This window comes from Coregonus lavaretus (genome assembly GCF_964263955.1).
Source record: "Coregonus lavaretus genome assembly, contig: HAP1_SCAFFOLD_156, whole genome shotgun sequence".
Taxonomy (NCBI): Eukaryota; Metazoa; Chordata; class Actinopteri; order Salmoniformes; family Salmonidae; genus Coregonus; species Coregonus lavaretus.
Window position 1 is genome coordinate 334,876 of NW_028164304.1, and position 19,246 is coordinate 354,121.

At 44.1% G+C, this 19,246-nt stretch overlaps 1 protein-coding gene across 2 annotated transcripts in view; it reads right to left on the reverse strand.

The window, feature by feature from the left end:
• LOC311117212 (casein kinase I) overlaps nucleotides 1-19,246 on the reverse strand; it is a 49,526-nt gene that overhangs the window by 21,905 nt on the left and 8,375 nt on the right. For both annotated transcript variants that reach the window (XM_084192189.1, XM_084192188.1), the window contains exon 4: nucleotides 15,594-15,663. In XM_084192189.1, coding sequence (XP_084048315.1) covers nucleotides 15,594-15,663 — 70 coding nt within the window. The remainder of the gene's footprint in view (nucleotides 1-15,593; nucleotides 15,664-19,246) is intronic.

A 19,246-nucleotide genomic window follows, 5' to 3' on the forward strand; every position in this document is an offset into this window, starting at 1 on the left:
CACTTTGGATGGTGTATCATTACACCCAGTCACTACAAAGATGCAGGCGTCCTTCCTAACTCAGTTGCCGGAGAGGAAGGAAACCGCTCAGGGATTTCACCATGAGGCCAATGGTGACATTAAAACAGTAATAGAGTTTAATGGCTGTGACTGGAGAAAACAGAGAATGGATTAACAACATTGTACAGTCATGGTCAAACGTTTTGAGAATGACACAAATACTAATTTTCACAAAGTCTGCTGCCTCAGTTTTGATGATGGCAATTTGCATATACTCCAGAATGTCATGAAGAGTGATCAGATGAATTGCAATTAATTGCAAAGTCCCTCTTTACCATGAAAATTAACTTAATCCCCCAAAAACATTTCCACTGCATTTCAGCCCTGCCACAAAAGGACCAGCTGCCATCATGTCAGTGATTCTCTCGTTAACATAGGTGAGAGTGTTGACGAGGACAAGGCTGGAGATATCTCTGTCATGCTGTTTGAGTTAGAATATCAGACTGGAAGCTTTAAAAGGAAGGTGGTGCTTGAAATCATTGTTCTTCCTCTGTTAACCATGGTTACCTGCAAGGAAACACGTGCCGTCATCATTGCGTTGCACAAAAAGGGCTTCACAGGCAAGGATATTGCTGCTAGTAAGATTGCACCTAAATCAACCATTTATCGGCTCATCAAGAACTTAAAGGAGAGAGGTTCAATTGTTGTGAAGAAGGCGTCAGGGCGCCCAAGAAAGTCCAGCAAGCGCCAGGACCGTCTCCTAAAGTTGATTCAGCTGCGGGATCGGGGCACCACCAGTGCAGAGCTTGCTCAGGAATGGCAGCAGGCAGGTGTGAGTGCATCTGCATGCACAGTGAGGCGAAGACTTTTGGAGGATGGCCTGGTGTCAAGAATGGCAGCAAAGAAGTCACTTCTCTCCAGGAAAAACATCAGGGACAGACTGATATTCTGCAAAAGGTACTGGGATTGGACTGCTGAGGACTGGGGTAAAGTCATTTTCTCTGATGAATCCCCTTTCCGATTGTTTGGGGCATCCGGAAAACACCTTGTCCAGAGAAGACAAGGTGAGCGCTACCATCAGTCCTGTGTCATGCCAACAGTAAAGCATCCTGAGACCATTCATGTGTGGGGTTGCTTCTCAGCCAAGGGAGTGGGCTCACTCACAATTTTGCCTAAGAACACAGCCATGAATAAAGAATGGTACCAACACATCCTCCGAGAGCAACTTCTCCCAACCATCCAAGAACAGTTTGGTGGCGACCAATGCCTTTTCCAGCATGATGGAGCACCTTGCCACAAGGCAAAAGTGATAACTAAGTGGCTCAGGGAACAAAACATCAACATTTTGGGTCCATTTGGCAAATAATTAACTTTTTGTCCTGAATACAAAGTCTTATGTTTGGGGCAAATCCAATACAACACATTACTGCGTACCACTCTCTACATTTTCAAGCATAGTGGTGGCTGCATCATGTTATGAGTAAGCTTGTAATCGTTAAGGACTGGGGAGTTTTTCAGGATAAAAAAATAAACTGAAAGGCGTTAAGCACAGGCAAAATCCTAGAGGAATACCTGGTTCAGTCTGCTTTCCACCAGACACGGAGATACATTCACCTTTCAGCAGGACAACCTAAAACACAAGGCCACATCTACACTGGAGTTGCTTACCAAGAAGACCGTGAAGACTTAAATCTGCTTTAAAATCTATGGCAAGACCTGAAAACGGTTGTCTAGCAATTATCAACAACAAACAGGGCCTAAAATTAAACACCCGCCACCTACCAAATGTGGGTAGATTTTGGCATTGGCGGGTAAGATGTCTATTTCACCAGCCACGTTGGCAGGTGGTCAGGGCTCCACAGTGAGCATTGCACTAATATTTGTGAATAAAAATAGTTAAGTATGATCACATTTATAGTCATATATATTACATATTATAGTATTTTTGCCATTTTGTTTCATAGCTGGTAAATTAATCACGCAAAGTCAAAGAACTACGAATCCTATACAGTGAGGGAAAAAAGTATTTGATCCCCTGCTGATTTTGTATGTTTGCCCACTGACAAAGACATGATCAGTCTATCATTTTAATGGTAGGTTTATTTGAACAGTGAGAGACAGAATAACAACAAAAAAATCCAGAAAAACGCATGTCAAAAATGTTATAAATTGATTTGCATTTTAATGAGGGAAATAAGTATTTGACCCCTCTGCAAAACATGACTTAGTACTTGGTGGCAAAACCCTTGTTGGCAATCACAGAGACAGACGTTTCCTGTAGTTGGCCACCAGGTTTGCACACATCTCAGGAGGGATTTTGTCCCACTCCTCTTTGCAGATCTTCTCCAAGTCATTAAGGTTTTGAGGCTGATGTTTGGCAACTCGAACCTTCAGCTCCCTCCACAGATTTTCTATGGGATTAAGGTCTAGAGACTGGCTAGACCACTCCAGGACCTTAATGTGCTTCTTCTTGAGCCACTCCTTTGTTGCCTTGGCCGTGTGTTTTGGGTCATTGTCATGCTGGAATACCCATCCACGACCCATTTTCAATGGGAAGGAGGTTCTCACCCAAGGTTTGACGGTACATAGCCCCGTCCATCGTCCCTTTGATGCGGTGAAGTTGTCCTGTCCCCTTAGCAGAAAAACACCCCCAAAGCATAATGTTTCCACCTCCATGTTTGACGGTGGGGATGGTGTTCTTGGGGTCATAGGCAGCATTCCTCCTCCAAACACGGCGAGTTGAGTTGATGCCAAAGAGCTCAATTTTGGTCTCATCTGACCACAACACTTTGACCCAGTTCTCCTCTGAATCATTCAGATGTTCATTGGCAAACTTCAGACTGCCCTGTATATGTGCTTTCTTGAGCAGGGGGACCTTGCGGGCGCTGCAGGATTTCAGTCCTTCACGGCGTAGTGTGTTACCAATTGTTTTCTTGGTGACTATGGTCCCAGCTGCCTTGAGATCATTGACAAGATCCTCCGGTGTAGTTCTGGGCTGATTCCTCACGGTTCTCATGATCATTGCAACTCCATGAGGTGAGATCTTGCATGGAGCCCCAGGCCGAGGGAGATTGACAGTACTTTTGTGTTTCTTCCATTTGCGAATAATTGCACCAACTGTTGTCACCTTCTCACCAAGCTGCTTGGCGATGGTCTTGTATCCCATTCCAGCCTTGTGTAGGTCTACAATCTTGTCCCTGACATCCTTGGAGAGCTATTTGGTCTTGGCCATGGTGGAGAGTTTGGAATCTGATTGATTGATTGCTTCTGTGGACAGGTGTCTTTTATACAGGTAACAAGCTGAGATTAGGAGCACTCCCTTTAAGAGAGTGCTCCTAATCTCAGCTCGTTACCTGTATAAAAGATACCTGGGAGCCAGAAATCTTTCTGATTGAGAGGGGGTCAAATACTTAATTTCCCTCATTAAAATGCAAATCAATTTATAACATTTTTTACATGCATTTTTCTGGATTTTTTTGTTGTTATTCTGTCTCTCACTGTTCAAATAAACCTACCATTAAAATGATAGACTGATCATTTCTTTGTCAGTGGGCAAACGTACAAAATCAGCAGGGGATCAAATACTTTTTTCCCTCACTGTATAGCCTTTTCCAACTCGCGCAGCAACACTTTCTGGCAGGGGGCTGTGCGCACGTGAAGAGCTGAGTTAATTATTATTATTTATTTTTTGAAGCGCTGCGCACAGGCATAAAAGTTGTTCTAATTTACTTGAAACGAAAGTCTGCTGAAGTGAAACTTTGTCCTTGTGTTTCTTGCCTATTTACATTGTTTTGTTCATAAGCTAGGTTGTTTTACTGCTACGGAAGAGAAGACAACGCTTCTACTAAGACTAAATCTCACAGGCACAAACATGACTGGAGTCGCGCTACCACGGTAACCTCCCACCCTTAAAGGGGCAGGTGAACATTTGTCTCATCTGTGATATTTTGGTTAAAAGACTTAGTTAAATGTATTAAACAATATACCACATTACTTCTTACTACTAATACATTTGTTTTAGAAACATTACAAAGCATACTCATCCGTTTTTTTTTGTGTTTCTTGGTGTAATTTTAGCAGGCATAAATAATATGAGTGGCTGGTAGATTTTTAAATCAACTTGCAACAGTGGCTGGTGGACCAAAAAGAAAATGTTATGCCCTGACAACCAACTTGACAGAGCTTGAAACGTTTTCAAAAGAATACAATGAGCAAATATTGCACAATCCAGGTGTGGAAAGCTCTTGGAGACTTACCCAGAAAGACTCACAGCTATAATCGCTGCCAAAGGTGACTAACATGTATTGACTCAGGGAGTTGACTGTAGTGTGTCCGTGTAAATAGCCTTTATTTTTAAATTTTCGTATACATTTCCCTATCACACTTTTAATCTTTCTACTAAATATACTTTCCTGCAACCCGCTTCACTCAATGTGGAACGGATACTATTATTTACTTACCTTTTATCTAGAATCTCCAGTTGAAACTAGCTAGCCAGCTAACTAGCTACTTGCGATTAGCCACCGTTAGCGGTTTTTCACCCAGAACATCGCATTTTCTGCCGGAATAACTGAATCACTGGATCGCAACTAGCTAGCCGCAACAGAATGGATGTGGTCCTCTGTAGCTCAGCTGGTAGAGCACGGCGCTTGTAACGCCAAGGTAGTGGGTTCGATCCCCGGGACCACCCATACACAAAAATGTATGCACGCATGTCTGTAAGTCGCTTTGGATAAAAGCGTCTGCTAAATGGCATATTATTTATTATTATTATAGTCACCACTGCCCCCGAAGCAAGCACCAGTTAGCCTTGAGCTAGCCTCGAGCCAGGCCCATATCTCGGCTATCTACCTCTCTGTCTACCGGACGAGAGTACCCAGCTAACTAGCTACTTGCTATTAGCCACCGTTAGAGTTTTTTCACCATTGTCCGTAGCCTGCACTATCTACCAGCCAGCTCTAGCCTGGACTATTATCGGCCAGTCTGCACTGTCTGCACAGCGCGTTATCGACCCAGAACATATCGGATTTTCTGCTGGAATCACTGAAACACTGGACCTTTAACACCGGATCATCGCAACTAGCTAGCTGCAACCGAATGGATGTTGTTGCTGGCTAATCAGCCTTGAGCTAGCCTCGAGTCAGGCCCATCTCCCGGCTATCTACCTCTCTGTCAACCGGACGGGACCTCCTAGTGTCGACACAGAGCCCCGCCGATCCATCACGACTGGTCTGCCGACGTAGTTGTCTGTGGTTTCAACCGGCTTCCCGTTGCGACGACCACGAAGATCCATCTGCTAGCCCCGGCCCCTAGCACACACAATTCAACAGCCGTGCTTCCTGCTCGCCTGTGCTGTAGCACCAATTCGAACTGCTCTCGGACTCACATATTGCTGTTCACTGGACCTTATGATCACTCAGCTGCACAGCTGATGCCTGCTGGACTGTTCCTTTACATGGTACCCTGTCCTGTTTATCTGTTTAGCCTCAGCCTAAACTTTCATCGCCATTACCAGTTGTTGTCTTAGCTCTCTCGAATAACACCTGTGATTGCTTAATGCCTCTCTCCCATGTCAATATGCCTTGCCTATTGCTGTTCCAGTTAGTTCTTATTATACAATTTCACTGTAGAGCCCCAAGTCCCTCTCAAACTGCCGCAAACAGCTCCTTTGTTCCACCCCCATACACGCGGAGACCGGCTCAATCGATGCCTCCATTGATGCTCTCTCATTGTTACCCAACGCTTCGGTTTACCTCCACTGTACTCATATCCTTCCATATCCTTGTCTGTACATAATGCCCTGAATCTATTCTACAACGCCCAGAAATCTGCCCCTTTTATTCTCTGTACCCAACGCACTAGAAGACCAGTTCTTAAAGCCTTTAGCCACATCCTTATTCTAGTCCTCCTCTGTTCCTCTGGTGATGTAGAGGCTAACCCAGGCCCTGCAGCCCCCAGTCTCACTCCTACTCCCCAGGCGCTATCATTTGTTGACTTCTGTAACCGTAAAAGTATAGTTTTTTTGCATGTTAACATCAGAAGCCTCCTCCCTAAGTTTGAGTTATTCACTGCGTTAGCACACTCCGCAAACCCTGATGTTCTAGCAGTCTCTGAATCCTGGCTTAGGAAGGCCACCAAAAATTCTGACATGTTCATCCCCAACTACAACATCTTCCGTCTAGATAGAACTGCCAAAGGGGGTGGAGTTGCAATTTACTGTAGAGATAGCCTGCAGAGCTCTATCATACTATCCAGGTCTGTGCCCAAACAGTTTGAGCTCCTACTTCTAAAAATCCACCTTTCCAGAAATAAGTATTTCACTGATTGCTACAGACCACCCTCAGCCCCCAGCTGTGCCCTGGACACCATATGTGAATTGATTGCCCCCCATCTATCCTCAGAGTTCGTACTGCTTGGTGACCTAAACTGGGATATGCTTAACACCCCGGCCATCCTACAATCCAAACTAGATGCCCTCAATCTCACACAAATTATCAAGGAACCTACCAGGTACAACCCTAAATCCGTAAACATGGGCACCCTCATAGATATCATCCTGACTAACTTACCCTCTAAATACACCTCCGCTGTCTTCAACCAGGATCTCTGCGATCACTGCCTTCTTGCCTGCGTCCGTAACGGGTCTGCAGTCAAACGACCACCCCTCGTCACTGTCAAACGCTCCCTAAAACACTTTAGCGAGCAGGCCTTCCTAATTGACCTGGCCCAGGTATCCTGGATGGATATCGATCTCATTCCATCAGTAGAGGATGCCTGGTTGTTCTTTAAAAGTGCTTTCCTCTCAATCTTAAAATAAGCATGCCCCATTCAAAAAATGCAGAACTAAGAACAGATATAGCCCCTGGTTCTCCTCAGACTTGACTGCCCTTGACCAGCACAAAAACATCCTGTGGCGTACTGCATTAGCATCGAATAGCCCCCGCGATATACAACTTTTCAGGGAAGTTAGGAATCAATATACACAAGCAGTTAGGAAAGCAAAGGCTAGCTTTTTCAAAAAGAAATTAGCATCCTGTGGCACAAACGCCAAAAGGTTTTGGGACACTAAAGTCCCCCCCCCCCCCCCGCTTCTCCTTCACACAAATTCAGACAGCTGATGTTCTGAAAGAGCTGCAAAATCTGGACCCCTACAAATCATCTGGGCTAGACAATCTGGACCCTTTCTTTCTAAAATTAGCCACCGAAATTGTCGCAACCCCTGTTACTAGCCTGTTCAACCTCTCGTTCATATCGTCTGAGATCCCCAGAGATTGGAAAGCTGCCGCGGTCATCCCCCTCTTCAAAGGGGGTGACACTCTTGATCCAAACTGTTACAGACCTATATCCATCCTGCCTTGCCTTTCTAAAGTTTTTGAAAGCCAAGTTAACAAACAGATCACCGACCATTTCGAATCCCACCGTACCTTCTCTGCTATGCAATCCGGTTTCCGAGCTGGTCATGGGTGCACCTCAGCCACGCTCAAGGTCCTAAGCGATATTATAACCGCGATCGATAATAGACAGTACTGTGCAGCCGTCTTCATCGACCTGGCCAAGGCTTTCGACTCTGTCAACCACCGCATTCTTATTGGCAGACTAAATAGCCTTGGTTTCTCAAATGACTGCCTCGCCTGGTTCACCAACTACTTCTCAGATAGAGTTCAATGTGTCAAATCGGAGGGCCTGTTGTCTGGACCTATGGCAGTCTCTATGGGGGTGCCACAGGGTTCAATTCTAGGGCAGACTCTTTTCTCTGTGTATATCAATGACGTCGCGCTTGCTGCTGGTGACTCTCAGATCCACCTCTACGCAGACGACACCATTTTGTATATATCTGGCCCTTCATTGGACACGGTGTTAACAAACGTCCAAACGAGCTTCAATGCCATACAACACTCCTTCCGTAGCCTCCAACTGTTCTTAAACACTAGTAAAACTAAATGCATGCTCTTCAATCGAACGCTGCTGGCACCCGCACACCCAACTAGAATCACTACTCTCGACGGGTCTAACCTAGAGTATGTGGACAACTACAAATACCTAGGTGTTTGGTTAGACTGTAAACTCTCCTTCCAGACTCACATAAAGAATCTCCAATCCAAAGTTAAATCTAGAATCGGCTTCCTATTTCGCAACAAAGCCTCCTTCACTCATGCTGCCAAACATGCCCTCGTAAAACTGACTATCCTACCGATCCTTGACTTCGGCGATGTCATTTACAAAATAGCCTCCAACACTCTACTCAGCAAATTGGATGTAGTCTATCACAGTGCCATCCGTTTTGTCAACAAAGCCCCATATACTACCCACCACTGTGACCTGTATGCTCTTGTTGGCTGGTCCTCACTACATATTTGTCGCCAAACCCACTGGCTCCAGGTCATCTATAAATCACTGCTAGGCAAATCCCCGCCTTATCTTAGCTAATTGGTCACCATAGCAACACCCACCCATAGTATGCGCTCCAGCAAGTATATCTCACTGGTCATCCCCAAAGCCAACACCTCCTTTGGCCGCCATTCCTTCCAGTTCTCTGCTGCCAATGACTGGAACAAACTGCAAAAATCTCTGAAGCTGGAGACACTTATATCCCTCACTATCTTTAAGCATCAGTTGTCAGAGCACCTTACCGATCACTGCACACAGCCCATCTGAAATTAGCCCACCCAACTACCTCATCCCTATATTGTTCTTTATTTTGCTCATTTGCACCCCATTATCTCTATTTGCACATCATCTCTTGCACATCTATCATTCCAGTGTTAATACTAATTGTAATTATTTTGCACTATGGCCTATTTATTGCCTTACCTCCATAACTTACTACATTCGCACACACTGTATATATATTATCGACTATGTTTTGTTTACCCCATATGTAACTCTGTGTTGTTTTTAAATAACACTGCTTTGCTTTATCTTGGCCAGGTCGCAGTTGTAAATGAGAACTTGTTCTCAACTGGCTTACCTGGTTAAATAAAGTTATAAAGTTGAATACTTATCTAATTAAGATAGTGTTCTATTTTTAATTAATTAATTACTAATGTTAAGACTATTTTTTGTAGATCGTTGGGGGAAAAAAAGGTCAATTAAATCCATTTTAATCCCACTTTGTAACAGAACAAAATGTGGAAAAAGTCAAGGGGTGTGAATACTTTCTGAAGGCACTTTACACCAGTGGGCAATAAACAGCTAGAACAGGTTCCATTTTGTGCTGTGTGAGGGGCCAATTAGCCCGTTTTGTAGGTTACCAATCGTGAAACAGGAGCAGGCATTGACATCTCGGATGCTCGCGGGGAGCCATGGCAGGAGTGGAAAAAAACCAAGTGGTACCATGGGGATGAGCTGTGAACAAGGGCTAATAAGTGGCTTCAAACAGGACCTCCCATTTTACTGCCAAGGGGAAGAAGACGCAGGGTGGAATGGATTTAGCTAACTGGGACCTTTTGATCCTGCTGCAGACTGATGTTCAGTTCTGTCAATGCCATGTCATAATCAGGGAGACAAAGGACAGGTTTACCTCACCAAATCTAGTTTGTCAGGTCTAAAATATGAGCAACACAGGTGGCCAAACAAGCCATTAGTGTGGCGGAAGCAGACTTCATCCATGCTGGACAGACGACTGAGCAGCCTGGGCCTTTCGGTAATAAAACATGAATTTATGGGGAGGATTGGATGGCGGGAGAACGCTTTGATGAACCCTTAGTATGCACTTTCAAGCCATTGTGCACATCAGATATTCTCATCATCTCATAACACTGCAACGCTTATAATTCTGAACAAGGTGCTCCCGTACTCTACTCATGGTATTGAGATGTTTTACGAACAAAATAAACATTTCTATCAATTGTGGCACCATTGGAGAAAAAAAAACATCTACTACCATATGCCAACTTTGCCTGATGACTCAAACATAATTATTCTGCTGCTCTATGTTCGCTACATACTTCAGCCTGAGATTGCCATTATTCAAGTAGTTTGTGATGTTGTCAAAATGAGGGGTGTTGTACAAGACAAAGTAATCAGCGATTAGATCATTTCTAACCAATCAAGAGTATCAAAGCCAGTGACATTTTCAAAAGCTGCCTTCCCCACGTGTGTTCTGGCCCAACCCATCTGTTTCTGGGACCAATCCGAATTGTTAGAATGTGTTTGCGTTCTATAAATCATTGGGGAGGTGCTTAGATCCAGACTCATTGCGGAGAAGCAACTAACATCCGTGGGCATGTCGTAGCGTTTGGCCGGAGAAAGGAGTTTGGGTAGCCAGGCAAATGCCAACCACCAATAGCTGACAATACAAGGAATCTCTTCTTCTCTCCGAAACAAGTCCAGACATGCCCACAGGGACTTTCTTATATGCAGGGGAATTGCCAAATTTGCTGAACTCCCAGAGAGAAAATAACTTCATACTGTGAAGATGTAGTAGGTCTATTGTGTGTTACTACAGTCAATATTTATTAAGTCAATGTAAGAGAACCATTTGAGCAACCCTCACTAGGGTTGGGCGATGTCTGGACACATCCACCCATCGTTGATATACGATTGTATCGTTTTTCTTTTCTTTTTTACCCGGGGCTGGGGGGAGAGCGTCATTGCAACCCTAACCCTCACAATCAAACATTAAGTTGAAGCAGGTTCTTCTTTGGTGACAAAGGAAGATCTTATATTAAGGGCACATATTAAGTATAACGAAAACATTTTGAGAATCACGGTAGAAACTGTCCCGTGTTTAGGTCCTGTGGTGAACGAGCGAGAGACTTAACAGCATCCTGTCCCTGTGTGTAAGTCAGCCAGCCAGCCAGCCAGCTCCATTGACTGCCTGCAGACACGTCTACAGAGCCGTCATATGGCTGATCCATCCATGGCGGTGTATGACACGCCTACAGAGCCGTCATATGGCTGATCCATCCATGGCGGTGTATGACACGCCTACAGAGCCGTCATATGGCTGATCCATCCATGGCGGTGTATGACACGCCTACAGAGCCGTCATATGGCTGATCCATCTATGGCGGTGTATGACACGCCTACAGAGCCGTCATATGGCTGATCCATCCATGGCGGTGTATGACACGCCTACAGAGCCGTCATATGGCTGATCCATCCATGGCGGTGTATGACACGCCTACAGAGCCGTCATATGGCTGATCCATCCATGGCGGTGTATGACACGCCTACAGAGCCGTCATATGGCTGATCCATCCATGGCGGTGTATGACACGCCTACAGAGCCGTCATATGGCTGATCCATCCATGGCGGTGTATGACACGCCTACAGAGCCGTCATATGGCTGATCCATCTATGCCGGTGTATGGGAAAAGGGCTGCAGATAATGTTGCTCTGGAACAAAGTTCTTTCAATAACCACAACAGCAACAGGACAGGACGGGGGAGGTCTCCCCTCTCATCTTTCATCTCTTCTCTGGGAGCAGTGGTGCTTGTAAGACTAGGACGGGCGGAGGCTGCAGCGGTGCTTGTAAGACTAGGACGGGGGGAGGCTGCAGCTAAGAGGCAGTCATGCTGAAAGAGATTATAGGAGGAACACGTCATGGCTATTTCTGTAAATGAAAATGAGTAGCCTAACCCTCCCACGCTACAAATGCTCCCAAGCAAACATTTACTTGACAACACTTTGGATAAAATTGTCGTGTTTGAGTTTGTTTGGATGAGTTGAATCGGGGTGCTTTTCGCCTGCAATTTCTCCTTGCTCAGCACCAAGTGACATGGACTGGGTGGGTATACAGTGGGTTTTGCTGTACATCTCATTGGCAAGTCTTGGTCCTCTTCTTACAACCTTTAGAACTTTGGAACCATCCACCCAGAAACTTTAGGTTGTACCTTCTGACGGTGAAGGACCTCACAGCAAGATGATATGGGAAGGGGATTTAGTATACAATACAAACATGACCGCACACAGCCCCAATCTGAAACGGCAGAGATTAAGCTGCTCTCTTTCTTTAAGAAGAACAGCAGCCTTCCACCAAACAGGATGCTTCCATTAATCTCAATTAGATGTTGTTGCATCATTAATCCATCTGGTTATCCCTCACATCTAGAGCCAACATCTGCCCTTATTGGGAGCAAGATAATGATCCTGATCCTGTGGGGAGTCGTGAATTAAATGTGCAAGTGCATGCATGTTGAGACTTATGCAGAGCTACACAAGCTCGCTTTCCCATAAATCCCTAGACTTATTCAAGTCCGTAGGAACAAACGGGGATAACTTTTATTGAACAAATTCAGCGCTGTTTAATTTCATCAGATGATAGGCCGGTTGGTTTATGGGCTAGATGTCCCCTGGCCTGATCCAATCAGAGGCTGTAGTGGTGACCTGACAGCCAATCAGATGCTGTAGTGGTGACCAGAGAGCTGGTGTAGTGTTAGTGCTGGGGCGTGGCTCCTGCCAGGGCCTTTATTTGGCTCGCTGGATGAAAAGCCGAAATTAGTGTGACATTTACATTTACGTCATTTAGCAGACGCTCTTATCCAGAGCGACTTACAGGAGCAATTAGGGTTAAGTGCCTTGCTCAAGGGCACATCGACAGATTTTTCACCTAGTTGGCTCGGGGATTAGAACCAGCGACCTTTCGGTTACTGGCACAACGCTCTTAACCACTAAGCTACCTGCCGCCCCAGACATGGCACTTAAAGCATACAAAATGTTAACATACTATAAAACTTTATATTTTCGCATAACCAAAAAGCCTAGGTAGGAGGTACAAAAAAAAAAGTGCCACTTATCTTTTCCCCACTAGCACCAACTTCGCTGATAAATACTTTGAGGTTAAATGTACTACGATTGCAATATGCTGTCTCACCTAGCGATCTTAGGATGAATGCACTAATTGTAAGTCGCTCTGGATAAGAGCATCTGCTAAATGACTAAAATGTAAAATGAGGTAAGTTAGTGCTTAGACTGGCAGTCCCACTAAATAATTAATGAGTTTCCGCACGGTTGGCCTTTTCCACCCTTTACCTCTGCCAGTAGACCCTGCATGCTTTGTCGGACTAGCCCAGGGGTGGGCAACACATGGCCTTGCAGGCCAGATCCCATTCAATCTGGCCCGCGGGAGGGTTTTTGGGGGGGTGGGGGGAGTTATTATTTTGGCTTTAAAAAAAACACCAGGCCACTCTTGAACGTCTAAAACTAGTATCGAAAGTACGTAGAAATTATAATGGACCTACACGTTTTCAAATTGCTTTTGACAAACAAAATATGTGCAGCCCTTCTCTGAATTTGGAAATCCCGATGTGGCCCTTGTGCCAAAATTATTGCCCACCCTTGGACTAGCCTATACTATACTCACACCAACCGGTCTACTTTGTATGGCAAAGGCACTAGGCAGCGCCTTCAGAGAGCTGTGACCCGTGCAAACGAACAAGACTTAGACAGACGTTCCTTCACATTCCAACCCAGATGGAAGAATTGGAGAACAAACTGGATCTACAGCTCAGCCATTCTTGAAGGACAATGGCAGTCCAATAGGAAGTGGTTCTGTACTTGAAGGACAATGGAAGTCCAATAGGAAGTGGTTCTGTACTTGAAGGACAATGGAAGTCCAATAAGAAGTGGTTCTGTATTATAAAAAAATGACGTGCTTGACCTTTGAAGCCTAATCTTAAAACACCTAATAATGAAACACAAAGAGCAACCTACTCTTCGTTGGCAATTGATGTTGGTGGCTTGTGCACTAGTCTGCTCCATAGTTGGCTGGTGTGAGTCTGACAAGGACATATCCTATCTCCATTTCTGGAAGAATGACCTTCGGTAGAGCTTTACTGCTTTCCCTACATTAAAAACCCAATGAAAAAGCACTGTTTTCACCATGGTTTAATAGGAAATTTTTAGAGCAGCTATTAAAAGATCCCTTCATTTCTATTGTGTCTCGGTGTGTGGGTTTCCACCCACTTCCTCAGATACTCAGGGAGGGGAAAAAATGAGTGTTTCCCTTAATCCAACCTTCTATAATGGTTATTACGTCTTCAGAAGATTCCTGACAGTGGCTGGTGTAAGAGGGGGTTGAGGAAAATGGAGTCACAGACGGTTGAAAATGTGTCATGAATACTATTTGATGAGAAATGGAGACACTTTTTCAACCTCCTGGATGTCTGGGTGGGGATGTTATTAGGGGGATTTGTGAGCCTGTAAGTGAAACCTGCATGAACTTTTGGGGATAACATTTCTGCCATGGGCTGTACAGCATAAACTAGTAACTGTTCCACCCCAAAATGCAAAAGCAGCGAGCATCTTTTGAATATTTAGGCAAGATTTGAACAAACTCAAATTCCTCCTCTTCTGAAGCTGATTCAAAAAGTGTGAAACATATAGGCATCAACATCTGGAAAAGCACCAATGACTTTGGGGAAATTATTGTTTTGGCTGATGTCCAAATCGTTTAGGCCTATTTGCTTAAAAACATATGCATTTTTCAAAACATGTTATCTGGATGCAGAACTTGCTAGTTGGAGACCTTTAGACAAAACAGGCAATTCATACACTTGTTGTATTAACAGGTCTCAGGACCCCCTTTTTTTAAATGGGTGTAAAATATGAAGGCGTCACACAGAAAAGGCCTCCATGATAGCAACCAGAACTGAGAGCTCAACTTAGTCCTCAGCATTGCACACTTTCTCTCTAAAACGTTGAGGTAGTGCTTAGCAATGACCCGTAGCTAGCACAGTTGGCATTTAAACGTGCAGCCTGTGCGTATGTCACACCCATAACCTGTAGAGATAAGGGTCACATCTCTGCTAGGTGTTGGTAGTGACGAATGACAGCACTTCCTGAATAGGGGGGGGGGGGGATGCAACCGCCAAGATCAAACTCCACCGGCTGCTCACAGAGACAAAGGAGAGGGCTTGTCGTAGCCATGTATCATTTCTCCACAGTCACTTATCTTCCTCCCCAGAAAACAGACACACGGACAATCAGGCCAGCAGTTCCCAGGCACATTAGGCCAGTCTTATCAGCATTGGGTAAAGGAAGTGGCTTTCTGCTGCACCTGGTGGTGGGGGGCTTCCAAGTTGTATGGGCGAGAAATAGGGGGATAGCCTTTCCTTCCTGTTCTCGATTCTCCCTCCCTGGCAAACCCACATTCTAGTGTCCAAACCAACATATGAGGTATAGTGCCCGTCTTGTGAATAATGTCTGTTGTGCTTCATGTGTCCTACAAGCCCAAACTCCCATTGCAGGCGTGTGACCACAGCTTGTGCACCTTTCCACTACGTTATGATCATAGTAGTCTCGGTTGATGACGCCAACCACGACGGATTATAATCCTTTATATCAACGTCTATGTCATTTGAGATCTTTTCAAATGTATTTGCAACATGCACCGAATACAACAGGTGTAGACATTAGTGAAATGCTTACTTACAAGCCCTTAACCAACAATGCAGTTTAAGAAAAAAGAAAAATAGCAAATAATTAAAAAGCAGCAGTAAAATAAAATAACAGTAGGGAGGTTATATACAGGGGGTACCGTACAGTACTTTGTTGTTGTTAATCAACCAAAAACAGTTGAGTGATTGTCATGCAGCAACACAACACCACCAGGGAACAAGAATTAAGATAATCCAGAGCGTGACCTTACCTGTACTTCCTAATGTTTTGTAGAACCGGTACTCCAAATGTAACTGTGGTGCCCTCGACTTGACTGGTTCCTGCGCGACAGGGTACAACAAAGCACTTCAATTAACAATGGGAAAAGAACACACCCTTTTACTGACTGGCAGTTTTTCCCGCAGCATTTGGGTTCAAATTGCTGACTTAAATTGGAATGAGACCGTTTTGCGAACTTCATATTTTTGGTAGTACAGCAATTTATAGCCACCTGGAGAGCTATTATAATGGCATGAGTAATTTCCTGTGCCACGGCTTTTGGAGGCACACCTAAATTGGAATTAGTTTTGCTAACTTCATTTCCACCAGCTACTATTTATCTGCTTGTCCAGAACAGTCCTGCCAAGGTACCATCGTGCCACACATATCCCAGCCTAGCTTGTGATTTATGAAGAGCATTTGGACTACTAACTTCAATACATGCTAACAGGTATCCTTTACAGGGGTCGCGTTAGAGTTCAGAAATCAGCATTTTCTAAAAATCTGTTTTAAATAATTTCACCTGCGTTTTATATTGAAAGTCAAGTGTTTTTTTGCTTCAATAAAAGTTGTCCGGGGAGTGCAACTATAGTTTTCCTTCACCAAAAACACATTAGTGCAACATATTCGGCAGAAAATAGCATCATTTTCATCAGATGACAACAGAAGTGCAATGCTTTTTAGCTGGCAGCCACACAAGTAAATGAGCTTACAATGAAATACCACGTTTTTTTTTGTTGCAAAAAACTATGCATGGTCATCATATTTCTAATGTTTATCATAGAAAGAATGCAGCCAGCTACATTTCCTAAATGTTTTACTTGATGTTAATCTTGCATTTTACCAGAGAAAAGTAGCTAAACATCAGTCAGAGAGCTGTCTGCTGATAGAACGCCCGTTCGTGTGAATTCTCACCCTGAGAGGAGACTTGCAACTGAAGCACAAAATTAGTCTGATGACAGCAGAAATTACAATAAGGTTTACAAAAATACAGTAAGATATTTATGTGTTTTATAATTTTTTTCCCTGGGTGAAAAACAGAGAATTCTGCGTTACATGCTGACCACACCGCTCGCGTTACGTACAAGAGAGCATTGCAAAAATAAAATGTACACATACATGTTATTTAAATCATTGCGCACGCCAACGAGCATCTGCGTAGACAGGCGCTAAAATAGAACTTGGTTCGATTTGTGATGTTTGACGTGCTGCAAGTCCCGACTCTCCCATCTACTCATTGGTTTTTAGGAGCATATACCCATGTGGGTGATTGAAAGATTAAATTAGGTCCACACTCCAGTCCAGTTGGTGGTGTTAATGCACCTTAAAGTTGGTTGCCAACTGCCATATAAAGACCAAAGAAGAAGAAGCAGCCTGACGGAGGAGAGATTACTGGGATAGGATAAAGTAATCCTTCTACCCCCCACCCCCCAAAAAAAGACATTAAAAAAAATATATATATATATATATAAAAATATATATATATAAAAATAAAACATTTGTAAAGTGGTTATCCCACTAGCTATAGGGTGAATGCACCAATTTGTAAGTCGCTGGATAAGAGCGTCTGCTAAATGACGTAAAGGTAAATGTAAATACTAGAAACAAACTCGGTTTACCCTTTTATCTGTGGATTAATTGTCAGAGGACCTTGTGCATTTTAGGTAAAATAACAACCCAATGTTTATATCCCAGGACAAATTAGCTAGCAACAGCAAGCTAGCTAGCTAAATTGCCATAAATGTTTAATGCTTTTCGACCTGTCCCCAAATTAATATAGTTGGTTCAGAGTTCGTTTTGACATTTCAACCTGCGTGTCCTGATTGCGTCTGGTGTGGGTGGACAATATCAACATGCGCGTGATGGCGCACGCCTAGTTTAGTATGATTTTGTACATAAACACAACGTTAGCTCTGACGGGTCAAAGAGACAGTTGTTGTGTTGATTTGGGAGGTTATAACAGCACACTGATGCCGCTAAACCTTCTCAGTCCTCCACATTGTACATTATAAAGTCAATCGTGTTGTCTTTCTACCATAGACAATGTGTCAGGGCTTCTATACCTATGGTTTCCACCATGATGAAATAATAATGGATTGAATTTAGCGCCTTTCTACCAACTGAGGTACTCAAAGCGCTTTAAATGGTAACCATTTTGTGCCAGAATGCTCACCACACATCAGCTAGCATTGTGGAGCGGTGATAAATGCCAATTAGGAATGAGAGGGATGATTAGGTGACCATGATGGAAATGGGGCCAGGTTGGGAATTTAGCAAGGACACCGGGATTAACACCCTTACTCTGGGGCAAGTGCCATGGGATTTTTAAATGACCACAGAGAGTCGGGACACCTGTTTAATGTCACATCCGAAAGATGGCACCCTATGCAGGGCAATGTCTCCTTCACTGCCCTGGAGCATTGGGATTTGATCGTAAGACCAGAGGGCCATCGAACACCACTTCCAGCAGAATCTGGTCTCCCCATCCAGGGACCTACTACGGGCAACTCTGCTTAGCTTCAGAGGCAAGCCAGCAGTGGGATGCAGGGTGGTATGCTGACAATTAGGCCTAGTCACTTCCACCTAAAAAATACAAGTCTAATTTCCCTTTCAGTATTAATCCTCAGAAAGATTAGTTTGTAAAGAAAGACTTCAGTAGGCTACAATTGATATGCATTCACTCTGCCCTGAATCTAAGCATACAGAGCAGTGCTTCCGTCAGTTGCCTCATACGACAGCCCCCAATCTCCTCTAGACGTGTCCTCCAGGGGAATTACAACCAGGGCTCGCCATGTTGACTGTCAACAACTTAAAAACAGTCTTCTGCTTCAAAGGCAGAGTCTGATGTTTTTCAGGCGACGTGTCCTCTGGAGTGTAAAAGCAAGGCGGGTCACATGCATGCCTCACTAGGCCTTTGCTCAATTATTGATGAGTGACATTACGTGTGTAGCCTATATCAGGCCTTTTAGTCACTGCTAACTGTAGCCTATATATATCAGGCCTTTTAGTCACTGCTAACTGTAGCCTATATATATCAGGCCTTTTAGTCACTGCTAACTGTAGCCTATACATATCAGGCCTTTTAGTCACTGCTAACTGCAGTGTTGGTTTAGGATCAAGGGCATGTCGCAAGATATGAAAGCTCTTATGAAAATATGCGATAGGGGAAAAATTCAAATCGCTCATGCAGACAATTAATCATATAAACGCATGTGATGGCTATAACATGTTTATGCTACATGTTGGCATGTTGCAAAGCGTTATGATATGTTTTACACTTAACAAAAATAAAACGCAACTTGCAGCAATTTCTAGGATTTTACAGAGTTACAGTTCATATAAGGAAAACCGGTAAATTGAAATAAATTCATTAGGCCCTAATCTATGGATTTCACATGACAGTCAGTATCTGGTGTGACCATTTGCCTCATGCAGCGTGACACATCTCCTTCGCATAGAGTTGATCAGGCTGTTGATTGTGGCCTGAGGAATGTTGTCCCATTCTTCTTCAATGGCTGTGCGAAGTTGCTGGATGTTGGCGGGAACTGGAACACGCTGTCGTACACGGCGATCCAGAGCATCAAAAACATGCTCAATGGGTGACATGTCTGGTGAGTATGCAACCTGGACATTTTCAGCTTCCAG